Below are 18628 nucleotides of genomic sequence, written 5' to 3' on the forward strand. Positions count from 1 at the left end.
CTGCCTGCAGGAGGGGGGAAGTTTGAAAATGCTGGATCTTAGTGGGGAACCCGACAGGGTACCAGCTGCAGCCCAGGTCTCCCCGGACGGGAGAGCAGTGGGGCTGGGAAGCAAGCAGGTTCAAGCGGCAGAACGCCCACCCTCCTCCCTCCCGTGGTTACCTAGGGCTGTGGCTTTTTTTTTTTTTTTTTTTGAGGTTTTCCGCTTTGAAAACACATAGAGGGTCTAATTTCTGATCAGCCAAACGCATCCCCAAAAGCTGTCCCTGTCATTTCTGTTCCCGGGATGCTTGTTCCCCAGCAGCATCCCCCCCCCACAAGAAGGCATCTGCCACTTGCCTCCTGGAGCTGAAGGGGTGAAGGGACCACTCACCTGCCTCGCTGGCGTCTGCTGGTTAAAAGGGACACAGTCTAGTTTATTAGGGTTCACAAGACGTTTAAGGAGCTGGTGCAGCAGCTCTTTCATTAAGGAGTGTCACTGCAGAACGTCAGAAGCAATTGGTGAATAAGTCCCACAAGGGTCGGGTTTGGAGGCAGTGAGTCCATTAGTCCTATTAGGGCGTCTGCATCTCAGTGAAAGAGGCTGAATTATTCACGAGCATGCCTCTTCCCCTAAAAGCCTGGGAAGTGCGGTTCCGCGGTGCAGCCTGGCAAGGCAGCCTCCTGCCTGCTGGCAGGGAGGGGGCACCGGCTGGGGTCCTGCCATCCCCTCGGGCGCACACCCCCTGCCTCGAGACCTGACCCTGGGAACCGCAGGTGGAGAGGCGCGGGCTGTGCTTTCCGGTATTTGAGGACGCGGGACCCAGGCTTGCGGCTGCCGTCCCACCTTGTTCTTAACTGTCTGCAAGCAGGGGAGCCCGGGGCCCCACGGCACGTGACCACCGCCCACAGTGAAGGGGTTGAGGTCTGGCAAGACGCGCCCTCAGCACACGCAGACGGATGCCCCACCTCCCTTCCACCGGGACGTGCCCCAGATTCTACATCCTATACTGCCAGGACCTATAAATGGCTGGAAGGTTCCTGCAGTTTGCTATTTGGACACCACACTGCTACTCTCTCCAGGCGGGGGCATGGAGACCCTTCCTCACAGCCCCGACCTGAGGTTTGGAAAACGCTTTGAGGCTGAGCCCTGGGGTGAAGTTATGCTGAGCCCCCGTTCCGGGTTCATGACCGCAGGGGCCCTTCGTGTCATACTAGGATCCCCCCAAAGCCTCAGCATGACGCTATCCTCTAGCTGAGAAATCGTGCCGGTGCCTGTGGGATTCTGGATGGAGGCTGAGCTGATTACCCCATGACAAACCTGCTAACGGGGATGGCTACAAGGGGTGGGGGGATCACTTCACCAGATCTGGAGTAGAAAGAAATGGGAGGCCGGGGGAGGGCATGGAGGCGGAGGTAACTGGCGGTGGGTGATGATCTGGAAAGGCCTTCGTGATGGATTTGGGATGGCTTTTCTTTTCTTTTTTTAAAAAATTATTTATTTTGGCTGCACCACGCACCTTGCAGGGTCTTAGTTCCCCGACCAGGGATCGAACCTATGCCTCCTGAAGTGGAAGCGCAGAGTCCTCACCACTGGACCACCAGGGAAGTCCCTGGGATGGTTTTTCTTAAAGCCTGAAGCCCACTGTCAGGTTCCATGTCACGTGTCACCCACTGGCTGGAAGTGGCCGTAGTGGGCCTCATTGCTGGGTGGCGGTCATCAGCCTGACGTGCTTGGAAGGAGGCTCATCTCCTTCCCCCGGGGCACCGTTCTCCTCTCATCACGTTGTCCCTCTCAGCGCCTGCACCTCAGACACCAAGCCCCATGGACGTGGCTCCTGGTACCCTTCACTCTCTCTTCCTGTGGCTCCTGTGGTTCAGCCCTTCTCCATCTCTCCTGCCTCCTCGTCCAGCCTCTCCATCCCCCGTCTCACTTCCTGCTACCCGGCTTCCTTCCTGCAGCAGAGCCCTGCCCCCTGCCCTGCTCTAACACCTTCGATGGCTCCCCAGTGCCCACTGAATGCAGTCCAGGCTCCTCTGCTTGGCGTTCCTGGCCCTCTCTCCTCAGACTCCCAGCTGCCTCTACAGCCTGGCCTCTGTTTACTCTCCATCCTGTCCTGTCCCTGATGGCCCAGATGGTGTGACCGCTACTTCCTGTCCTCAGGGCGCCTCTCCGAGCTGTGCTCAGGCTGTCGCATCTACTGGAATGTTCTTCCTGGTTCTGTTGAATTCTGTCCAGTCTTCAAGGTCCAGCCCAAAAGCTCTATGAAGCCTTCCCTGACTCTCAGCTGGCTGTGACCCCTCCCTCCTCGGAACGCCACCAACTCTCTGGACTCTCCCATGACCCACTATTTTTTTTTAAAATTTGTTTTATTTTTGGCTGTATTGGGTCTCCGTTGCTGCGTGCAGGCTTTCTCTAGTTTCGGAGAGCGGGGGCTACTGTTCGTTGCGGTGTGCGGGCTTCTCATTGTCGTGGCTTCTCTTGTCGCACAGCATGGGCTCTAGGCGTGCGGGTTTCAGTAGTTGTGGCACGTGGGCTCAGTAGTTGTGGCTCGTGGGCTCTAGAGCACAGGCTCAGTAGTTGTGGCACACAGGCTTCATCGCTCCGCGGCATGTGGGATCTTCCCGGACCAGGGCTTGAACCCGCGTCCCCTGCATTGGCAGGCGGATTTTTAACCACTGCGCCACCAGGGAAGCCCCCCATGACCCACTTTGCCTCCTAGATACTGTTAAATGATTTGGGTTCGGAGTAGATTGCACTACCGTGGCCGATCCTTTCCCCCCTCTCTGCATCACATGACCATGAATCCTCCCATGGGTCGGGGGGGAGTATATTTTCCCCTTGACATTGGGCTTGGTCATGAGAATGCTTTGGCCAAAAGAATGAGCAGAAGTGACTGTACCAATTCTAACCGTCGGCCTTCAGAGACAGTTGTGTTGCTGCTGTTTTCTCTGGCACTTGTGCCATGAGAAGAGGCCTGGGATGGCCCCTGGTTAGGAAGGACGGAGAGATGGTGAACACCGGTGTCCAGCCTGCAGCTCAGACACCAACTCAGCTAAGCCCGGCCTAGACGAACTGACTCCAGTCAACCCACAGACATACGAGCAAGGAATCAATGCTTATTGTTGCTGCCCCTGAGACTTGGGGTAGTTTGTTATGCGGCCTCCTGTGTAAAAGCTGACAGGTACAGGGTCTTCCCTCCCTTACCCGTCTGTGAGCTGCTCGAGGGCAGGGCCCTGGAAACCTCTGCCCTGTTGGAGGAGGGGGTGCCACCCTGCTGGCTGACTTAAATAACCATCCAACAGCCGTGTCAGTACCTGGGTGACGAGGACCCCCCACTGGGAGTGGCACCCAGTTTGCTGAACACAGACCCCACCCCCTTAGAGGTCATCACCAGAGGCCCCACAAAAGATGCCGAGTGTCTGTGGGAAGTAACCACGCTGGAGCCCCAAAAGGCAGGTCAGCCAGAGCCTGTGGCATTGAACGTGGAGCTGAGAGGCTGGGGGTGGGTGGTCTTCAGACCTGGAGATTCAGTTCTCCAGCAGGGCCTGTCCACGGGGCAAGAAGACCTCACGGGGACCGGACGCTCAGCCAGAGGGGTCGCAGAGCGTAGACCACAGGGTGGATCCACGGGGTCCAGGGGGCCAGCAAGGGGCGTGGAGCACACTTTCACTTCGACGCGACTTACTTGGCACCTCTTACGGGACCAGCACTTTCAACTGGCTGGCCTGTTCCGGGGGTTCTTCTGCCTGCATGTCTCAGCTCACTCCTTTCCTTCCAGGAGTGAGGCAGGCCCAGGACCTCTGAGGATGCGGCTCAAGTGCACGTTTGGTTTCAAGGATTCAGTTTGAATCCTTGTGGACGGATGGCACACATTCATTCCGGCATATTATGTCATACATACACACACACACACACATACATACACATATATACATACACACACACACACATACGTATATGATGATAAACACTTCATTCAATAAGCATTTGCGAGCTCAGATCTAACTATTTCAAGCAAGACCTTATCTAGCAAAAATTCCAGTAGAATCAAAGATTCGCTCGCCCCTTTAGAGCTCTTGGTAAGGGGTGAGACCTCATGGGAGGCACTGAAGCGGTAGCAAAATTAGCCTGAGGACCCAGGCCCACGGTCATGTTCGGAGGTGCCAAGGCTGTGGGAAGGAAAAAGCCACATGGAAATCCAGCGCCGACCCCAGCACCCACCGCCCGAGCGAGGTCCCTGGTGCATCGGCGATAACGGCCCCACAGCTCTGTCACTGCTGTGGGTGCACAAGCCGGGGACCCAGTTCTGGACGGAGAGACCTCCCAGGCCTGGAGGCCGAGACGCACAACAGACACCAGGGCCCTGCCCCCATGAGCCATTCCGAGTGTCCAGCCCCAAAGCTGGCAGAGCTGCCCTGAGGGTTCCGTAAGCCTGGCACGTTCTCGATGGAGGAAAACGTCAACGTAAATTCCCAGAGTTAGAGATTTTCAAGAGCATGCGTGTCTGTGGTGCACGCCCTACCCCTACAGGTTAGGAAGAGGCTGCACAGAAGGAGGAAGGGACCCGCCTGGGGGGCTTTTGCTGATGGACGTGCCTCGGGCTGGACCTCTGGGCGCCGTGTCCCTCTGGTGACAGACTCTCCCCCAGTGGACACATTGTGCTGATTTCCAACAGGAAATGCATCAGAAAGACGCGAGCGCATCCGTCCCGACCCTGGCCTGGGTCCCATCGCAGCCGCACACCCCAGAGGGCTCCATAGGCTACAGACCAGCTCAAGTCCAGGGAAAAGTGGAGAACGCTGGGCCGGGCGCATCGTTTCTCACTCTGATCACCTAAGAAACACCAAGCTGGGATGACAGGAAAGCATTCGATCTGCTGTCTGAGCTTTGAAAGGCAGTCTGGCCGAGAGCTCAGCTCAAATCAAAGCACATTCTAGACGATGAGCCCACACAACGAGCCCGACTTCACGTCTTTCATCACTATGCCGTGTCGTGGCACCGAGAAGAGGACCAGAGCCTGGATCTTATGGGGGAGTTTTCATGCCTGAGAAATCACCAGCGCACCCGGCCTGGACGGCACGGCTCTCCCACCCGCTGCCCTGCTTGCCGGTTGTAGGGAAAACGGAGGGCTTGTTACCTGTAAAACTGGAGCTGTCTTTTGGGGCTCCCATACCGAGTACTGCGGACAGCAATGGAGGAGAGAGAAGGAAACAGGGAGAGAAGAGAGAGAAGCCACAGTTGGCATCAACCACGCACAAGGAGGTGCCAGCCCGGGAAGCATCTCTGACGCCCGGCAGCCCCAGCTTCACCCCGCCCTCTCGGGGCTGTCGGAGGATGTGCCTGGGTACCAAGTCTCGGTGGCAGCGCCACCCAGTGGCACAGGGAGGTGGAGGCCCGTTTGTTTGGGTGCCGGGCTCCTCTGTGCCTGGCCCTCGGTTTGGGTTTCTTTTTTTTCTGGCCACCTGGCACGCGCGTGCGCAGGCATGTGGCATCTTAGCTCCCCCGCCAGGGATTGAGCCCGCACCCCCTGCAGTGGAAGGGCAGAGTCTTAACCACTGGACCGCCAGGGAAGTCCCTCTGTTTGGGTTTTCATGAAACATGCTTTTTCAGACCAACGGTTGAAAACCTTCAAACCCAGGAATGCCCATCACCCAACACGCTGGGAAGTCTGCACGTGACCATGGGGTTCTTTGTAGGACCTGGATGCAGGAGGGACGCGCCCATTCCCTGTGGTTTCCACGGACGCGCGCTGCGGCTCAGGCCCTCACAGTTATCTGAAGGTCCAGTGGCTCAAGGACTGGCGGGCCCCAGGGTTCCACTTGTGCCCAGTCCTCCGTGACAATGATGCCAGTGGCTCCCACCCCGCGCCTTCCCCATGCCCTCCCTGTGGTTCAACCTGGGCTATTTTCCAAACAGAAAGACCCAGGGCTGGATCTGGAAGCGGGCTCCACAAATAGGTCCAGGGGGCCCGGCGAGCACCCGGCTGCCCCCACCCTCCACGGGCTCCACTCAGGCCTGTAAGGCTTGGAGCCTTGCTCAGGGTGTCAGGGGAGCTGGTGGGACCACAGGGGCCACAGGACCTGCAGTGTGTGTGGGATGAGAGAGATGGAAACCAGGAAGGGCCTCTGTTACCTCCCACGGAATATTTCAGAAGAGTCAGGGACAAGGCAGGGGTCTAATCCTGGCTCCATCCCACCTGGAAAACCTTGGTCTTTTTCTTTCCCATTTTGGTCTTAAAAGCCTCCTTTCCTTGGAGAAAATGCTGGCTTGCGTGCACCTGACAGCCCTGTGGGCTCACTCGGCCCCTTCCTCTGGGCCAAGGGGAGGAGACTGGCCTGCGGACCTCCTCAGAGGCAGCACTGACCCTGGGAGGGCCTGGTGGGGTGGCACGGGGGCGTCACCTGTAGATCATGCCCGGGGAGCCAGTCTGTCGCAGGGAAAGCCGAGCCGGGGACCCCGTGGTCGATTCCGGATACATGGAGCTGGCCTCACTCGTCCCGACCCACTCCCTTCTTCAAGGAGGGAAGATCCTGGAGGGAGAGCAAAGAAGGAGGGGAGGCGGTTAAAAAAAGACCAATCAGTGTGGCCAGGATGCTCTGTGATCCCGAAGGCCTGGTTCCTTGAGCATCTACATATCCCTCATCAGACAGACAGACAGACAGGCCCACGGGGGTTCGGGTGAGGCTGATGGTCGGGTCAGTGACTGTGAAGGATTTCTACCCCTTCTTTCCAAGCCTCCACTCCGCCCCTCCCTGACTGCTTTTCTGAGGTTCTGGGAGCACTTTCTCGTTGCCCAAACTATGCAGAAATGGTGGTTGCAGAGGGAGTCTGTGGACTTGGGAATCTGGGCTGTCTTCCCCAGGCCAGGAAGTGGTACCACGGTCACCCAGGGTCATCCTGGATGCCTCACCTCCCTGACCCCTGACTCCTGCCCTGAGGCACCCCCGGGTAAGTGAGGGACACGGACGGGAAACCAGGACCACAGAGGGGAGGGTGCGCAGAGTGCCAGGCCTTGTGCGCTAGGAGCAGAGCCGTCCCCAAGGCCAGTCCAGATGCTGGTCCAGAGGCCCCGGGGAAGGCAGGGTGCATGATGTCCTCACACAGGCTAATGGGATGGGCAACAGGCAGCCAAGGGCAGGCCGGGATGCACGTGCCCTTTCCTGGGGGTGCTGCCCACCCCCACCCCTCGCCCTCGTCTCTGGCTTTCCCTGGGCCCAGCTGCTGTGTGGTGACACCTCAATCCCCAGCTCGGGCACTTAGGGATGCTTAATGTCCAGAATTCCGAGTCACAGACTTAATCTGCCCGAGTCCCCAGGTGACGCCCGTGTTGCTTGTCCAGGGAACACACTTTGAGGACCCTTGGCCTAAAGCCGAGCTCCGGGACGAGAAGTCGGCAAACTACTGCCAGCAGGCCAAAATTTTCTGTAAATAAGGTTTTATTGGAGGTTTTGCCTCCACGCCCATTTGTTTATGAATTGCCCACTTGTGCTACCATGATGGGGTGGGTCGTTGCAATGGAGACCGTCTGGCCTGCAAAGCCTAAAATATTTACTACCTGTCCCTTTAAAGGAAAAGTCGGCCGACCCCTGTTCTAGGCCATTCTCTCTCCCACTCTCCAAGATGACACGACCCAGCACCTCTCTCCTGAAATCACGAACACTTCCTTTCCCGTGTTACCCATAGCTCTCGACTTGATGCTTCCTATTTCACTAGCATCAGACCCATCCCCCAGCATCAGCACAAGGAACATTCTGCTTCCCTCCTGGCCACACCCACGGCACCCACACCCTCTGCCTCGCCCCCATTCAAGGGCATCCTGCAACAGGACTCTCGCCCACCAGTCCTTCCTTCTTTATGCGGCAGAACCATCTGCACACAATCAATTACTACTTCCTCTATCTTGGGACTTCCCTGGCGGTCCAGTGGTTAAGACTCCGCACTTCCACTGCAGGGGCACAGGTTCGATCCCTGGTCAGGGAACTAAGATCCTGCATGCCACGCGGTGCGGCCAAACCCCCCCCCCCCCCCAAAAACGACTTCTCCAGAAGGAAGGAAAGATGGTGGAGGAGAAGGACGTGCGCTTACTCCCTCTTGCAAGAGCACCGGAATCACAACTAACTGCTGAACAATCATCAACAGGAAGACACTGGAACTCACCAAAAAAGATACCCCACATCCAAAGACAAAGGAGAAGCCACAGTGAGATGGTAGGAGGGGTGCAATCACAGTAAGATCAAATCCCATAACTGGGTGGGTGACTCACAAACTGGAGAACACTTATACCACAGAAGTCCACCTACTGGAGTGAAGGTTCTGAGCCCCATGTCAGGCTTCCCGACCTGGGGGTCCGGCAACGGAGGAGGAGTTCCTAGAGAATCAGACTTTGAAGGCTAGCGGGATTTGACTGCAGGACTTTGACAGGACTGGGGGAAACAGAGACTCCACTCTTGGAGGGCACACACAAAGTAGTGTGCGCATCGGGACCCAGGGGAAGGAGCAGTGACCCCATAGGAGGCTGAAGCAGACCTACCAGCTAGTGTTGTAGGGTCGCCTGCAGAGGTGGGGGTGGTGGCTGTGGCTCACTGCGGGGACAAGGACCCTGGCAGCAGAAGTTCTGGGAAGTACTCCTTGGTGTGAGCCCTCCCAGAGTCTGCCATTAGCCCCAACAAAGAGACTGCAGACACCAGGGCTGGGTTGCCTCAGGCCAAACAACCAGCAGGGAGGGCACTCAGCCCCACCCATTAGCACACAAGCAGATTAAAGTTTTACTGAGCTCTGCCCACCAGAGCAACACCCAGCTCTACCCACCACCAGTCCCTCCCATGAGGAAACTTGCACAAGCCTCTTAGGTAGCCTCATCCACCAGAGGGCAGACAGCAGAAGCAAGAAGAACTACAACCCTGCAGCCTGCGGAACGAAAACCCCAATCAGAGAAAGATAGACAAAATGAAAAGGCAGAGGACTATGTACCAGATGAAGGAACAAGATAACCCCAGAAAAACAACTAAATGAAGTGGAGATAGGCAACCTTCCAGAAAAAGAATTCACAATAATGATAGTGAAGATGATCCTGGACCTCAGAAAAAGATCGCAAAGATCTAGAAGATGCAAGAAATGTTTAACAAAGACCTAGAAGAATTAAAGAACAACAAACACCTAGAAAAATTAAAGAACAAACAAACAGGAATGAACAATACAATAACAGAAATGAAAAATACACCAGAAGGAATCAATAGGAGAATAACTGAGGCAGAAGAACAGATAAGTGAACTGGAAGACAGAATGGTGGAAATCACTGCCACAGAAAAGGATAAAGAAAAAAGAAGGAAAATAAATGAAGACAGCCTAAGAGACCTCTGGGACAACATTAAATGCATGAACATTCACATTATAGGGGTCCCAGAAGGAGAAGAGAGAGAGAAAGGAACTGAGAAAATATTTGAAGAGATTATAGTCGAAAACTTCCTCAACAAAGGAAAGGAAATAGCCACCCAAGTCCAGGAAGCACAGAGAGTCCCAGGCAGGATAAACCCAAGGAGAAACACACTGAGAGACATAGTAATCAAACTGACAAAAATTAAAGACAAAGGAAAATTATTAAAAGCAACAAGGGAAAAACGACAAAAACATACAAGGGAACTCCCATAAGGTTAACAGCTGATTTCTCAGCAGAAACTCTGCAAGCCAGAAGGGAGTGGCATGATATATTTAAAGTGATGAAAGGGAAGAACTTACAACCAAGAATACTCTACCCAGCAAGGATCTCATTCATATTCGACAGAGAAATCAAAAGTTTTACAGACAAGCAAAAGTTAAGAGAATTCAGCACCACCAAACCAGCTTTACAACAAATGCTTAAGGAACTTCTCTAAGTGGGAAACACAAGAGAAGAAAAGGACCTACAAAAACAAACCCAAAACAATTAAGATAATGGTAATAGGAACATACATATTGATAATTACCTTAAATGTAAATGGATTAAATGCTCCAAGCAAAAGACACAGACTGGCTGAATGGATACAAAAACAAGACCCATACGTATGCTGTCTACAAGAGACCCACTTCAGACCTAGGGACACATACAGACTGAAAGTGAGGGGATGGAAAAAGATATTCCATGCAAATAGAAATCAAAAGAAAGCTGGAAGGGCTTCCCTGGTGGTGTAATGGTTAAGAATCCGCCTGCCAATGCAGGGGACAGGGGTTCAAGCCCTGGTCCAGGAAGATCCCACATGCCATGGAGCAGACTGTATGCCACAACTACTGAGCCCACGAGCCACAACTACTGAGCCCGCAAGCCACAACTACTGAGCCCACGTGCCACAACTACTGAAGCCTGCACACCTAGAGCCTGCACTGCACAAGAGAAGCCACTGCAACGAGAAGCCCACGCACCACAATGAAGAGTAGCCCCTACTCGCCGCAACTAGAGAAAGTCAGCACAAAGCAACAAAGACCCAATGCAGCCAAAAATAAATAAATAAATTTATTTAAAAAAAAAGAAAGCTGCAGTAGCAATTCTCAAATCAGACAAAATAGACTTTAAAATAAAGACTATTACAAAAAACCAAGAAGAACACTACATAATGATCAAGGGATCAATCCAAGAAGAAGATATAACAATTGTAAATATTTATGCACCCAATATAGGAGCACCTCAATACTTAAGGCAAATGCTAACAGCCATAAAAGGCAAAATCGACAGTAACACAATCATAGTAGGGGACTTTAACACCTCACTTTCACCAATGGACAGATTGTCCAAAATGAAAATAAATAAGGAAACACAAGCTTTAAATGACACATTAAACAAGATGGACTTAATTGATATTTATAGGACATTCCATCTAAAAACAACAGAATACACTTTCTTCTCAAGTGCTCATGGAACATTCTCCAGTATAGACCATATCTTGGGTCACAAATCAAGCCTTGGTAAATTTAAGAAAATTGAAATTGTACCAAGTACCTTTTCTGACCACAATGCTATGAGACTAGATATCAATTACAGGAAAAAAACTGTAAACAATACAAACAGATGGAGGCTAAACAATAAGCTACTAAATAACCAAGAGATCACTGAAGAAATCAAAGAGAACATCAAAAAATACCTAGAAACAAATGAAAATGAAAACACGAAGACCCAAAACCTGTGGGATGCAGCATAAGCAGTTCAAGAGGGAAGTTTATAGCAATACAATCCTACCTCAGGAAACAAGAAAAATCTCAAATAAACAACCTAACCTTACACCTAAAGCAATTAGGGAAAGAAGAACAAAAAAACCCCAAAGTTAGCAGAAGGAAAAAAATCATAAAGATCAGATCAGAAATAAATGAAAAAGAAATGAAGGAAACAATAGCAAAGATCAATAAAAGTAAAAGCTGGTTCTTTGAGAAGAAAAACAAAATTGATAAACCATTAGCCAGACTCATCAAGAAAAAAAGGGAGAAGACTCAAATCAACAGAATTAGAAATGAAAAAGGAGAAGTAACAACTGACACTGCAGAAATACAAAGAATCATGAGAGATTACTACAAGCAACTATGTGCCAATAAAATGGACAACCTGGAAGAAATGGACAAATTCTTAGAAAAACACAACCTTCCAAGACTGAACCTGGAAAAAATAGAAAATATAAACAGACCAATCACTAGTAATGAAATTGAAACTGTGATTAAAAATCTTCCAACAAACAAAAGACCAGGACCAGATGGCTTCACAGGCAAATTCTATCAAACATTTAGAGAAGAGCTAACACCCATCCTTCTCAAACTCTTCCAAAATATAGCAGAGGTAGGAACACTCCTAAACTCATTCTATGAGGCCACCATCACCCTGATACCAAAACCAGACAAAGATGCCACAAAAAAAGAAAACTACGGGCCAATATGACTGATGAACAGAGATGCAAAAATCCTCAACAAAATACTAGGAAACAGAATCCAACAGCACATTACAGGATCATACACCACGGTCAAGTGGGGTTTACCCCAGGGATGCAAGGATTGTTCAATATATGCAAATCAATGAATGTGATACACCATATTAACAAATTGAAGGATTAAAAACCATATGATAATCTCAATAGATGCAGAAAAAGCTTTTGACAAACTTCAACACCCATTTATGATTAAAAACTCTCCAGAAAGTAGGCATAGAGGGAACCTACCTCAACATAATAAAGCCCATATATGACAAACCCACAGCCAACGTCATTCTCAATGGTGAAAAACTGAAACCATTTCCTCTAAGATCAGGAACAAGACAAGGTTGGCCACCCTCACCACTATTATTCAACATAGTTTTGGAAGTTTTAGCCATAGCAGTCAGAGAAGAAAAAGAAATAAAAGGAATCCAAATTGGAAAAGAGGAAGTAAAACTGTCACTGTTTGCAGATGACATGATACTATACATAGAAAATCCTAAAGGTGCCACCAGAAAACTACCAGAGCTAATCAATGAATTTGGTAGAGTAGCAGGATACAAAATTAATGCACAGAAATCTCTTGCATTCCTATACACTAACAATGAAAGATCAGAAGGTAAATTAAGGAAACAATCCTATTCACCATTGCAACAAAAAGAATAAAATACCTAGGAATAAACCTACCTAAGGAGGTAAAAGATCTGTACTCAGAAAACTATAAAACACTAATGAAAGAAATCAAAGATGACACAAACAGATGGAGAGATATACCATGCTCTTGGATTGGAAGAATCAATACTGTGAAAATGACTATACTACCCAAAGCAATCTACAGATTCAGTGCAATCCCTATCAAATTATCAATGGCATTTTTTACAGAACTAGAACAAAAAAATCTTATAATTTGTATGGAGACACAAAAGGCACCAATTAGCCAAAGCAATCTTGAAGAAAAAAAATGGAGCTGGAGGAATCAGACTCCCTGACTTCAGACTATACTAGAAAGCTACAGTAATCAAGACAGTATGGTACTGGCACAAAAACAGAAATATAGATCAATGGAACAGGATAGAAAACCCAGAGATAAACACAGGCACCTATGGTCAACTCATCTATGACAATGGAGGAAAGGATATACAATGGAGAAAAGACAGTCTCTTCAATGAGTGATGCTGGGAAAAAGGGACAGCTGCATGTAAAAGAATGAAATTAGAACACTCCGTAACACCATACACAAAGATAAACCCAAAATGGATTACAGACCTAAATGTAAGACCAGGCACTATAAAACTCTTAGAGGAAAACATAGGAAGAACACCCTTTGACACAAATTGCAGCAAGATCTTTTTTGACCCACCTCCTAGAGTAACAGAAATAAAAACAAAAATAAACAAATGGGACCTAATGAAACTTAAAAGCTTTTGCACAGCCAAGAAAACTATAAACAAGACAAAAAGACAACCCTCAGAATGGGAGAAAATATTTGCAAGCAAATCAACAGACAAATGATTTATCTCCAAAATATATGAATAGCTCATGCAGCTCAATATCAAAAAAACAAACAACCCAATCAGAAAATGGGCAGAAGACCTAAATAGACAGATGGCCAAGAGGCACATGAAAAGCTGCTCAACATCACTAATTACTAGAGAAATGCAAATCAAAATTACAATGAGGTATCATCACCTCACACTGGTTAGCTGGGCATCATCACAAAATTACAAACAATAAATGCTGGAGAGGGTGTGGAGAAAAGAGAACCCTCTTGCACCGTTGGTGGGAATGTAAATTGATAGAGCCATTAAGGAGAACAGTATGGAGGTTCCTTAAAAAAATAAAAATAGAATTACCATATGACCCAGCAATCCCCCTACTGGACATATACCCTGAGAAAACCGTAATTCAAAAAGACACATGCACCCTAATGTTCATTGCAGCACTATTTACAATAGCCAGGACATGGAAGAAACCTAAATGCCCATCAACAGATGAATGGATAAAGAAGATGTGGTACATATATACAACGGAATATTACTCAGTCATAAAAAGGAACGAAATTGGGTCACTTGTAGAGACATGGGTGGACCTAGAGACTGTCATACAGAGTGAAGTAAGTCAGAAAGAGAAAAACAAATATCGTATATTAATGCATATATGTGGAATCTAGAAAAATGGTACAGATGAACTGGTTTTCAGGGCAGAAATAGAGACACAGATGTAGAGGACAAACGTATGGACACCAAGGTGGGAAGTCGGGGGGGATGAATTGGGAGATTGGGATTGACATATGTACACTAATATGCATAAAATAGATAACTAAAGGGCTTCCCTGGTGGCGCAGTGGTTGAGAGTCCGCCTGCCGAGGCAGGGGATGCGGGTTCGTGCCCCAGTCCGGGAAGATCCCACATGCCGCGGAGCGGCTGGGCCCGTGAGCCATGGCCGCTGAGCCTGCGCGTCTGGAGCCTGTGCTCCGCGACGGGAGAGGCCACAACAGTGAGAGGCCCACGTACCAAAAAAAAAAAAAAAAAAAAGATAACCAAAAAAACAAAAAAACAAACTACTTCTGCAGTTTTCAAAAACAACAAGCATAATTTCTTGGACCCACTTCCTTCCCCACTCTTGTCCTATTTCTCTCCTTCCATCACAGGAAATGTCCTCTTGTCTGTAATTCCCCTCCCTTCTGCCCTCATGCCTCTGAGGAAGCTACCATTGCCAAGGTCGCCGTGACCTCCCTGCTGCTACACGAGGTTCCTCAGGTTTCCACCAGTCTTCTGGCTCTGACCTCCATTGCTACGCTGCAGACCCCACGATTGTATCTCCAGCCCCCATCTCTCCCCTGGACCGCAGATGCGTGTATCCAACTGTCCACTAGGCATCTCTACAAGGATGTGAAACAAGCGCCTTGGGGCCATACGTCTAACGCGAAGCTCCTGACCACCCTGTCAACTACAAATTGGCACTTGCCACGGGCCCTTGCCATCTCCCTCTACAAGGATTAAATCATGTGCTCTGCAGCTGCTGACTTTCAACACCCCCTGAAAGGAGTTCAGGGTGGAGAGCAGCATTGAGGCGCTCGGTGCTCTGGGAGAAACTGGCAGAACAGGCCTTCAGAGAGTTAGATACTTTCAGGAGAAGATTTAGTGAGCCTAATTTTTGTATTTCCTCATATCTAGAAAAACACTAAAATCCTTCATGGTGACGATTGTTCCTCGTGACTAACAGAAACCTTCTGGAAAAAAATATGTGCCTGATTGCATGGACTCCCCCTTTGCCAAAATCGCATACATACTGACCTTCCCCTGACCTCTTTGGTGCAGTTTCTCAGAGCTATCTGAAACGCGGTCCCCCCGGGCCACAGTCCTCCTGTTGCCCCACATAAAACTTAACCCTCACTCTCACGTTGTGCATTGTTTTAAGTCGACAACTCCCACTGCAGCCCTGTCCTTCCACGGCCACCCCGTCATGAGGCCGTCTTCAGAAGCCACCAGAGTCCCACGCTTCTTTTTTTTTTATTTTTGCCGTACTCGGGCCTCTCACTGTTGTGGCCTCTCCCGTTGCGGAGCACAGGCTCCGGACGCGCAGGCTCAGCGGCCACGGCTCACAGGCCCAGCTGCTCCGCGGCATGTGGGATCTTCCTGGACCGGGGCACGAACCCATGTCCCCTGCATCGGCAGACGGACTCTCAACCACTGCGCCACCGGGGAAGCCCAAGTCCCACGCTTCTTGCGGTTACTCTGCCTCCTCCTCCCTGGCCCGGCTGCCACCTTCCCTCTCTTAGTCCCCACGACAGCTTTCTGACAGGTCTCCTGGCTTCCACCTTGACCAGGAGCCAGAGCGAAACTTCCGGAACATAAATCAGATCATGTTGTTACTTTGCTCAAACTTTCCAATGGTTTCCCATTCTACCCAGAGTGAAAGCCCAAATCTCAACAGCGGCCTCAGCCCGGCCCCACCTGAGCCACGACCTCTCTGACCTCATCCCCGCCCCCCCCACCCCCGCTCACTCCGCCCCAGACGCGGGCTCTGTGGGGTCCCGTGAACCAAGCACACACTCCAACCTCAGGGCTTTTGCACCTGCCCTTCCTTCTGCCTGAGCTCTCTGACCCCTGACCCGCCGGAGGGACCCCTGACCTTCACCTCTTAATACAAAGGTCACATTCTCAGGGAGTCTTCTCTGGACACTTTATCGTAAATTGCAGACCTGTCTTCCTTACACTCCCCTGGTCCCTCCCCTGGCACGTGTCACCTTCTAACACACCTTATATTTCACCTACTGTCTCATTTGTGACCCCAGGATGCCAGCTCCGTGGATGCAGGGAGTTCTGTTGGCTGTGCTCACAGCTATGCCTGGCACGCCTGTGGTAGGGGGAGGGCCTGGGGACTCGGCTTGCACGAGGTGGCAGGGGTGGGGACAGGGCAGCCTTCCTGAGGGTGCAATGCCCGCTCTGTCCAGCGGGGGTGTTCACGGCAGCTACAGGTGCCACTGGCCACCCTTTGGGAGGCATCCCCAGGGAGGTCACCTGTCCCACTCCTCACCCTAGCCCGGACTCTGGAAGCTCAGGTCCTTCAGGGTCAGCAGTCAGCTCCTCCGCCCACAGCCGGGCACTGGCCACGCTCTGATGCCCACTTCACGTGGAAAAGAACTTCAGGCCACGAGCAGTGCTTCGGTCTCATTCCTCCTGGGGGGTTGGCACCTTTGCCACCTCAGGGCGGGGAAGAGGATTGGTGAGGTTTCCCCAAGCCCCCTGCTGAGCATTCAGGACACAGTCCAGGGGCACAGCCAACGTGCCCAGAGCCCACCTTCTTGCCCTGAAGCTGCCGCTCTCCAATCAGGAGCCACTGCATCTGCCTGGCAGCCAATCCCCAAGGAGCTGACGTCCCAGTGGGGATGCTGTGACTCCCAGGCTGCGCTGGGCTCCTCCACCCCTGGGGGAGGAAGGCTGGCACAGCTGCCCACCCCACCTCCACCCGGGACTGTTCAGAAACCATGTGGCAACATGCCAGGCTCCAGAGGGACGAGGGACGGGAGGGGCGGCTGAGAGGGTGTGGCTCGGGGTCCAAGCTGGGAGTCCGAAGGCTGGGTCTCTCCCGTCTCCTGCACGCCCAGCTGGTCTGCATGTGACCCGGAGCAAACCACCCCGGTTTATACTTGGAGACATAAGCATGGAGCACTCACAAAGGCCCGTTCATAGTTTCTCATGGGAGCAAAGAGAAGCTACGCTCTGAGCCCAAGAGGAAAGATGTTGAGTCAATACCAGCTCTCACCCTTTGCAGGCCGAGCTGAGTGATGACAGGGGACCTAAAAGGCTCCATCTGTGGACACTGTCTTCTCTCCAACTTATTATTTTTAAAACTTTAAAACATCAGAAAAATTGTAAAACACCAGAATAGCAACAAGCCCCTATATACCCTTCATCCTACTCACTGATAATCTGCATTTGCCTCATTTGCTTGCATTGCCTCTCCTCCCTCCCCCTCTCCCCTTCACCTCTTCCCCCTCCCTCTCGCACACACTTTTTTTTCTGAAACATTTGACAGTTGCGATCTCATGCACTTCACACCTCAATACTGCAGCAAGCATTTTCTGAGAGTAAGAACTCTACCTTACATAACTACAACACCATGATCATATCTAAGGCAATTAATTCAATACCACCTGATATATAGCCTATATTAAAAATTTCCGCCTTCCTCCAAAAACAAGAAAAACCTCAAATAAACAATCCAGGCTACCACCTAAAAGAATTAGAATAAGAAGAGCAGGGGCTTCCCTGGAGGTGCTGTGGTTAAGACTCTGCACTCCCAATGCAGGGGGCCCGGACTCGATCCCTGATCAGGGAACTAGATCCCACATGCATGTCGCAACTAAGAGTTCGCATGTCGCAAGTAAGAAGCCCATGAGCCGCAACGAAGGAGCCCGCCTGCCGCAAGTAAGACCCGACGCAACCAAATAAATAAATAAATAAATTTTAAAAAGAAAGAAAGAAAAAGAAGAACAAACAAAACCTAAAGTCAGCAGAAGGAAGGAAATAATAAAGATCGGAGAAGAAATAAAATAGAGATTAAAATTTTCCCATTGATTCCAAAAAGATAGTCTACGGTTTAAAGAAATCCAGAACCCATTCCAAAAATAGATTCTATAGCTTAAAAAAAACACACCAGAATCCACTCAAGGTTCACTTAACCCAGCACCCCTCAACTAATCTCCTAATCCAGCACCCCACTCCCCTACCATTTTTTCATTTTTGTTTTTCGTGGCATTGGGTTTTTTTTTTGAAAAGCTCAGGCCATTAGTCCTGCTGACTGTCCCACATTTTGCATTTGTCTGATTGCAGCCGGATGATTAGATCTGGCTAAACCTTTTTGGCGAGGTGTGTCCTTCTGGTGCATCCAACCAGGATGCACACGCGCGTTTGTTCATGATGGGCAAAGCCAGGGCCTGCCACTTGGTTAAGGCAGCTTCCGCCATGGCACGGAGTATTAATTCCTTCATAATTAACCAGGAACCGCAGGGAGGGCTCTTTGAGGCTGTGTGAGAATGCAGTTCCCCTGCAACCTCTCACTGTGTTTTCTCCACTTTAGTTTTCCCAGAAAGGTCACTATGCAGCCTGTTAGGGCTCTGACGGCAGAGGACGCGAGAGGGCAGGAGGCCGAGTTTAAATGGGAAGAAAACACAAGAACGGATTCCTGGAGTCTTAGGCTGTCATCAGAGCTGCAGC

At 50.6% G+C, this 18628-nt stretch overlaps 1 protein-coding gene across 3 annotated transcripts in view; it reads right to left on the bottom strand.

The window, feature by feature from the left end:
- The window catches only part of KCNAB2 (potassium voltage-gated channel subfamily A regulatory beta subunit 2), a 96703-nt gene that overhangs the window by 49502 nt on the left and 28573 nt on the right, over positions 1 to 18628 (bottom strand). For 2 of the 3 annotated variants that reach the window (XM_022598825.2, XM_022598824.3), the window contains exons 2-3: positions 6384 to 6512; positions 5120 to 5161 (exon numbers count right to left, since the gene is read on the bottom strand). In XM_022598825.2, the coding sequence (XP_022454533.1) occupies positions 5120 to 5161; positions 6384 to 6460 (119 nt within the window). In that variant the 5' untranslated portion in view covers positions 6461 to 6512. The remainder of the gene's footprint in view (positions 1 to 5119; positions 5162 to 6383; positions 6513 to 18628) is intronic. The other variant, XM_022598827.3, reaches the window with a different exon arrangement.

This window comes from Delphinapterus leucas, chromosome 1 (genome assembly GCF_059928025.1).
Source record: "Delphinapterus leucas isolate spDelLeu-1000000601 "Yukka" chromosome 1, BTC_Dleu_Yukka2, whole genome shotgun sequence".
NCBI lineage: Eukaryota > Metazoa > Chordata > Mammalia > Artiodactyla > Monodontidae > Delphinapterus > Delphinapterus leucas.